Consider the following 8641-nt stretch of genomic DNA (forward strand, 5'->3'; position numbering starts at 1 on the left):
AGCTATCTAATTATTAATTGATATTTAGCGCAAATAATTTATATGCGTTATTATTCAGATTTAATTAGATTAAATCAACAGATTAATCAGTAAGGGAATATTAGAATTCGTTTAGTTTTTAATTAATATCATAGAAATGCATAATCTACGATCCGTTGAATATAGTTGCTAAAAAATAGGAATAAGCATTTTGATCTGTTAGATAAATTGGTAGAAGCAATATTTTGAGTGGTTATTAATAACTTTAAAACAAAATTTGGCATGATTAATTTTGTTAAGATAATAATATAAATCCATTTGTTTGAGTAAATGTGATTGCGAAATATAATTACTACTGGATTTGAATATTAATCATTTACACAAATATGCCATTTATACCTTAACACATATAATTATTAAAAAGGGTTCTAATTTGTAATTAATTATCAACTATTTATAAATTAGCCATCTAAATAGTATAGTTACTATTTTACAATAATATATAATTATTTGAAAGAAAAGCATAACTTGGGTAGACAAGTTTTGAATTTATATTTTGATAACTAAGACTAGTAAAATAAATTGTGTTATTTAAATTTTGGTAGGAAGAAATAAAAATTTAATTTGTTTAATCGTTATCAGTTGTTAATTAATTCATAACTGAAATTAAACCAGATTAAGTATAGAGTCTTCCCAATTCAATTCTAATTAAGAATTTTTGCTAAGCAGTTTCTTCAATCCACTCAAAAACTTGATTTTAGTCATTAAGAAGATAGATAGTTTAATTCAACCTGAGTATAGTTTAGATTGATGAATTGAATGTTTGTGATCTTATATAATTACCTGTCTACAACTCAAAATAGCTGAAAAAGTTGTTGTAGATTGCTATGAGATATCCGTTTTGATGTAAAAATACATCTGTTATATTTCTACCTTATGATATTTGATTTGGTTGTATGTACTGAATAGGACAAGTATTTGCTAATTAGCAGGATTAATTAGATTGTTAAGGAATTTAGTTATTTTCGCATAAAGACACACAACTTGATTGATTGTTTTCGTTGCTAATGTATTGATATTATTCACAAGTACTTTTCTCACATTTTGAAGATGAGCTATTATAATTATATCCATCAATGCATAAAGTACAAATCTCCTCTTAAATATCTTGATTGCATATAAGGCATCCTTCTTCACACCCAAATATTGTGAAAAAGCTCAAGATAAAGCTGAAAAAAATTATTTTTTTGTTAAATAAAAACATATTTATTTAAATTTAAATAATATTTTGATAACTTTTTATTCTAGTATTATTTGCTTTTTTTCTTTCCTTTTTACTTATTAATAATAATTAATTTAATAATAACTATATTTTATTTCAAGCCAAAAATTTAAGGTAAAAATAAAATAAAACATCTTGATCATTGCTGAATGTACTTTTAAATTTATTAAAAGAAATTAACATTTTTTTAATTATTGAAATCACATAACTGAAAGGAAAATTGTTAGATTTCTAAATTTTATAGCTGGCTTTATTTATTATATTTTGGTTCTAATTTACTTTCAAGTAAAATAAACTTCCTATTTGTTTTAAGTACTAAAATTTAAACTTACTAAATATTTGAGTTGGGTTGAGTTAAAAATGCAATCAATTGATTCTAACGTGATTTATATAAATAATGATTATATTTAGTTAAAATAAAACTATTTTAGGACTTAAAATAGAAAAAGAAATTGAAATCATCATAAAAAGTAATTAATTCTAAATTATAAATTAAGGTTTTTCAGATCATTTCTAAGCATGAAAAGTGAAAAATGACTTTAAAATATGTTTATCACTTTCTAAATTTATTATAAATTTTACAGCAATGATAAATTCATAGATAATACAAAACTAAATTGACTAATTATTTATTTATTTATTTATTATTTGTAATTAATTATACATAATAAGAGTTTATCGGATTTAATAGTTTTTCATATAACTTTAATTATTTCAAATTTGATATGATGAAAAAAGCATAGTGATGAATTCATTTTGTTGGCTTTATATTTTATACTTAATAGGATAATTCAAAATAGATTTTTATAAAAATATTTTTTATTATTTTTCTTCAACAGGTTTTTATAGGTAAAATTTAATTCTGTATATATAAAGCTTTTCTTCTTCTTTTTAAAAGCCTGAACTCATAATAATTTGAAGTTAGCTAAAAATTTATTTTTTATTTGCTTATTTTTCTAAAAATTTTCTTAAATTCAGCTAATAAAATAATCTAATTGACTCATATCCATCTATTTCTGGCATTTATGCGTCTATAAAGAGAAAATAATAGCATTTTTATATCTTAGCTAACCCTCTAATACACTCTTCTCCTTAATAAATAGTTGTAAAGTAAAGTAATAAATTTTTATTAAACTACTTTAATGTAGAGGTAATTATTATTTTCAAAACAAAAGAACTAGATTAATCATCATCTACAATTAAAATATTAATTTCAGTGTCAAAAAATGTAGAATACTATTTTTACTCGTAGAAATCTTCATTATAATCTCTTAAATTCTTTGAGTGATTCATTTTTTGAAAAAAACTATTTGCTGTTTGATTTTTAGAAATAAGTTTATTAGTTTTATCAACTTTTTTAAACTAAATATGTAGAAATTCTAAGTATTTTATGATATTATGTCATTTAAATTGAAAACACCTGCCTTTTTTATGAGACTATGATTGTAAAATAACTTATATTTAACCTATTATTTATTAATTTTGATTTACTTAAATATCTTTTTCAGAGTTTATATTTTATAATTAATCATTTGTAATAAAAATTTTCGTCTTTTTAGAAACTAATAACATCTATACTAAACAATTTACCTGTTTTTCATAGTTGGAATTATTATTTGATTTTATAAATAATTTAATATTTCCTCGAAGATTCCAGCTTAAAGTAAAAAAGTATTTGAAATTATTGAGATGCTATAAATGATATATTTTTAGCTATAATTAGTAAGAAAGAATAATTAATTTCTTTATTTAATAAGGCTACTATCACTTAATTTATAAACTTTTAAATTATTTTCTGAGATAGTACTTATTATTAATAATTTTTTAAATGGTATTAGCATCTAGATTAATTAAGTTTCCAATTATTTTAATCAAAATAATTTATACTTAAGTATACTATTTTATTTGTGATATAATATAATTCAACATTAAATTTAAGCTAAGATAAACTATTTATAAAGTAAATGAATTCTGATTCTAAACCATGTAAAGAGAGACAAAATCAAAAAATAAAATTCATTTACAGTTTTCATATTAATCTTAGATATTACTAATGATTTTACAGGTAACTAAATTTATAAAAATGTATATTTATTTATAATATAAAAATCATTAGATAATTATTAACAGCTTTATTTAATATGCAAACTTGTTTATTAATTCACAGCTAAAATAAATCATGAATTAAGATTGAGTCTTCCAAATTAAGAAAATTGATAGTTTAATTCATCTTGAGTATATTTGATATTGATGAATTGAACAAGTGTGATCAAATATAATTTCCTGTCTAAAAATTAAATAGCTAAAAAAATTATAGTAGATTAGAATGAAATATCTATTTACATGTAAAAACAAATCAGCTATTTTTATACCTTACAAGATTTGTGTTGATTATATGTACTTAGATGGGCAAATATTAGATTCTTAGTAGGAATTATTAATTATTAAGGGAAGAGTTATTTTTATATATACACAAAATTTGATAAATTATCATAATTATTGATGAATTGGTATTGTAGAAAACTTAAATATTCCTATATCAACTTATCAGATAACATAAAAGCTACAGGATTAGATAATTTACTAATTAGTATATATATTTAATTATATCAATAAAATAAAGGGTATATCAGTGTATTAAGTGAATTGAGATAATGCAGAGTTACTCTTTAAAAATATTTTATTAACATGAAGGCTTATATTAAAAAAGGGTCAATAAGTGCCATAAATATACATAAATTTAATATTGAAGGAAATTGATGGATATTTCTCAATATTTATTAATTGTGAATTTCTTTTAATTAATAAAATACCCAATTTAATGTCCACTTTATTTATACTTTAATACCTCTACTTTTGTATTAAATTGATTTAATAAGCACTATAAAGCAGGATTATTTTAATTTTAGTTCATTTTTTTAATTCGCTAGGTACAAAAGGTTTTTTAGATTGCTCTTCCTAATTTTCATTATTATTGAAAAGTTTAGTTCTTAGAGCTTCAATATCTATTTAATAGTTGGAAGATGCTTTTTCAAATGTTTCTAATTTAATCATAAATTATACTCCAGGTTTTTAGAAAGTAGGATTAGGTAGGTTCATTAGTTTGCTAGATCAAGAAGATATTTTGTACTAATCAGCTTCATTCTGTCTTAATTGACTGGGTAAACTAGTGAGGATTTTATAATATAGATGCAGCTAATTGATTTTTTGAAGGGGATACTTTTTCCATATTACATTAAAATTAATGGATAAAAAGCTAGTGGTAAGATCATCTAAAGAAATTTCTTATTGGTAATTTTAGCTGCAAAAATCTTAGAGTTATTCATTGATTTAGCATATTTAAGGAAAATCTGGTATTTAGACTTTTGTGTTTTAGTTTAAATTCTGAGTTTAAAATGGTAAGTGATTGAATTTTTTTGTCTTTCTTAAAGATATTGATAAATAATTTACCAAGAATGTATTAAGACAAATGAGTCATACAGGATTTTAATGAGGTAGTAAATTTTTACTGAGTATGTTCAGAAAACTAATTTTTAAGTATATTGCTTTTTTAGCATAATTTTTTAATTTATAAGTCATCTTTAAATATTCATATTTTGTAAAATTACAGATACTTTTACTTTTATTTAGAAATAATTAGATTTAATAGTTTTTCAAACTAGTTTTTAATTATTTCTTATTTGAAATTTAAAAATAATATGAAAATTTTCTGATGATGTCCTTTTGTTTTATTTTATTGTAGACCTCAAGAAGTATCAAGAAGGAATTCATCATATTTATTAAATACTATTTATTATTAATTAAATTATAATTATCCTCAACAGCTTTTATATGGATAATTCTGTTAGTTTTAAGTGTTACTTCCTATTTTAAAACCTGAACACGTGATAATTTGAGTTAACTCAACATTTATTTTATTTTTTTCTATTTTATTAATAATTTATTACTTCTTAAATTTAGTTAATCAATTTATCTAATTGACACATATCTCTCTATATTTGGTATTTAAACATATTTAAAGAAATATGAAAAGTATTTTTATGTTTTAACTAGCTCTACCAGAAAAAACTTTATTAAAATAAAACTAATTTTTATTGAACTACTTAAATTAATATGAAATTTTTATTTTTATTATTGTAGAAGTTAATAATAGCTTTTAAAAATTAGAAAAAATTGCTTTGCCATTTTTCTTAAGTGAAAAAATAAGTAGAGTAAAAAGACTGAATTGGAATTACTCAAAAAAATTTTTTAATTATTTAAAAAATAAATTTTATTATAAAAAGATACATAATTAATGTTATTTAAGAAATAAATGAATCAAATAAAATAAATGTTTAAATATACATTCAATCACTAAAATAAATTTTTTGAATTACACCTTGTTATACTACTTGAATAAATTATATTAGGTGTATCTTATAAATCTATATTTTTATTTGTAAAAATATTTTTTCTTAATTTTTTTAAATCATATTTACTATTAGATAAATTTCTAAAGAATTTATTTTATATCTATAAATCCTAATTTTCTTATTTATTTAAAGATGTTTTTTCATCTACTACATCTTAATCTCTGAAACCTAAAATAAATCTAGAGTTTTTGCTAATAGGTGTTTCTATTTATGGAGATTACTTTGGAGATTATTAAGAATAGGTCTAAGTAATCATTTTAAAACTTTATTAAATCTAATCTTAAGTAATTAGTTCTAATTTTTATAAAAATAAATATAAGTTAATTAATAAATTTTTAAAAATTAAATTTTATTATTTAATTAAAATAATTGTTTTACATTTTTAAGAACTGTAAACTTTTTCTCTCTTCTAAGAAAAATTTTATAAATATTCAATTTAATTCACAAATAGCTATTTTCTAATATAACCTAAGTTTATGTAAATCTTTCTCCACAAAAATAATGCCTTAAAATTATTATCTCTATTTTAGAAAAAATTTTTAAATAACCTATTACCAAGTATACATACCAAGAATTTATTTATGTATTTATTATTAACAGAAACTATTTTCATTTTTAGAATAATTAGAAGTAAGAAAATAGTTAGTAACATGTGAAAAGCGAATACTGATAACTATATTATAGGATCATTTAATTATAAAGATAATTATTAAAGCAGAAACATTACAAGAATAGTTATAAAGCAATACTATTCATAAAGGTTATTATATCTATTCAAAAATGGTTGATATTACCTAATGAGGGAGATATATATACTTATCACTACAATATTTAGAGTCTACTAAGTATTTTTAATTTAATTCAACAAATTTGTAATTAATACAATACAAATTTTAGTGTAGATTCTTAAGAACTCCCAATAAAAGAATCTATTTTTATATTCCATATAAAAATATCCATATTTTAAATTTATTGTGCAATAATTTAAATTTTTTGCTATTTTATAATCCCTAAAAAATCTTATAAAAATATAAATAGGAAATAAAGACCAAAAAAGTAATTGAGGTAGTAAGGAATACAACTTAAAATGCTAAAATGATTCATCATTGCAAAGAATTGTTAGGTTTGTTGTTACATATTATTTATTTCCTATTTATCTACAAGATAGTGAACTAACAATGAATGCTATACTATTAGGCTAAAAGAAAAAGAAAATCATATAGCACAAGATATATTTGTAGAACCTATTTATTTTCAACTTTAAGAAATAGTTAACTATAATTAAGAAGAAATAAAGTAAAAAAAAGACAAATAAAGGCAATAAAAGGTAAACATAAGACCTTATCACTAAATCATTTTGACTATTTATAGAAGATCCAACATACTTGTAAAGACATTATCCATTTAAAACAATACTAGTTACTGGAGAACCTGTATATAAAGGAATTATATTTAATGTACTTGGTATCAATTAGTAATTAAGATTTATTAGGACTGCTGATATTTAAAAATAGTTTATTAAAGTTTTTATTACAAAATTAGATTAGTCTAAAACACAACTATTAGAAAAAGGCACAGTTTTTAGTAATCTTAAGTATGTAAGTGTACTTGTATAAACATATTATTTGATAAAAATAATTGTAGATAAGCTTAAATATACAGCCAAAAGAGATAAAAGTAATATTACAAAGAACAACTATAAAATATCTGAGCTACATTTACTACATCCTATTGTAGACATGCTCTAAGAATATGTATTTCCTTTGAATACAACTCCAAAATAGTCACATGTTTCACAAAGTGGTCCTATATGACCTTCAATACATCCATTTTATTTGGTAGGATCACAAATACCTGGATTTAATAAATTACATTAAAATATTGCATCCGTTTGATTGTTTTCCCTCCAATATCCTTATTATAAGATTATTATATCTGAATAACAGCTTTCAGAACCTTCAGGGCACTTTTTACATATATAATTGCTTATATTTTACTATAATTTATCATAAATAGTAATATTTGTTGCATCTATTGGATCTAAAAGAGAGTATGTTTAATTACTACACTATACACAATTTACTATATTTTTTGAGACTTAATAATAATATTCACCTTTTTTGCAATTTCTAAAATTTGATGTTATATTTAAAGTAATATTTTATGACCAATCATTTACCTTAATTTAAAGAAAAGTAGAAGTTATCTGATACAAAGGGAAACCAGAAATTTAGAGATTATTAAATAAAAAGCTATTAGAAATTTGATCATAACTATGTAAATTCGATATACTATCTCCTTTTATTTCTATGATATCATTCGTAGAATTTGATAATATTTCAATACTATATTTCTATAATTCTTAGATTAAAGTTTAAGGATAAAAATTGTTCATAAATGATTATTTATCAATTATAACACTTTAGTTGTACTAATCTTACAGCTATAGAAAGAGTTTAATACTTCCTCCGCTCTATATGTTTTAGAGAATTAGATTATCCTAATCTGTGTTAAATAATTACCCTGTATAAATCAGAGATTTCTTATTAAAATCATTTCCTTAATAAATTAAATACTAATAAGGATAAGTCCCTATATCATGTCCATAAATTTATCCTAAATTACTATCAAATTATGCCTAAATTGTTTTAAAACTATATAGGTATCTCTAATACATTTACTAACTATACAAAATTCTCATAGCTCCACCTATTTAGGCTACATTATCTTTAAATTATGTGTTTTAATCGATTGTAATGTTGCTAGTATCTAATAAATAAAGAGATCCACCACTAGCTTAAGCTACATTTTTAGAAAAATTTGATTGATATATTATTAAATTTTAGTTATTTAAAAATTAAAGACATGAACCCTCAATACCAATATTACTATTAAATTAGCTATAATTTATCTCAACTAAATCAGAATTATTAATCATTATATTTCCATAATTATTATTGTAGTTCAT

The 8641-nt window shown here is 20.9% G+C and overlaps 3 protein-coding genes across 3 annotated transcripts; all 3 read right to left on the minus strand. All coding sequences in view use genetic code 6, as the record gives it.

The window, feature by feature from the left end:
- Positions 1–1975: 1975 nt before the first annotated feature.
- On the minus strand, positions 1976–2554 carry TTHERM_00693150 (ATPase, histidine kinase-, DNA gyrase B, putative; the record flags this gene model as incomplete). Its single annotated transcript, XM_001023580.3, has 1 exon — positions 1976–2554. One exon carries the CDS (start codon positions 2552–2554, stop codon positions 1976–1978), a length of 579 nt encoding a protein of 192 aa, XP_001023580.2.
- A 1316-nt stretch (positions 2555–3870) lies between these two features.
- On the minus strand, positions 3871–4230 carry TTHERM_000693128 (transmembrane protein, putative; the record flags this gene model as incomplete). The annotated part of the gene is made up of 1 exon (XM_012799847.1): positions 3871–4230. The coding sequence occupies one exon, from the start codon at positions 4228–4230 to the stop codon at positions 3871–3873; it is 360 nt and encodes a 119-aa protein (XP_012655301.1).
- Positions 4231–7017: 2787 nt separating this feature from the next.
- On the minus strand, positions 7018–8641 carry TTHERM_000693129 (transmembrane protein; the record flags this gene model as incomplete). Its single annotated transcript, XM_012799848.1, has 3 exons — positions 7018–7104; positions 7361–7741; positions 7853–8641. 3 exons carry the CDS (start codon positions 8639–8641, stop codon positions 7018–7020), a joined length of 1257 nt encoding a protein of 418 aa, XP_012655302.1.

Source organism: Tetrahymena thermophila, assembly GCF_000189635.1.
Source record: "Tetrahymena thermophila SB210 genomic scaffold scf_8254420, whole genome shotgun sequence".
Lineage (NCBI taxonomy): Eukaryota > Ciliophora > Oligohymenophorea > Hymenostomatida > Tetrahymenidae > Tetrahymena > Tetrahymena thermophila.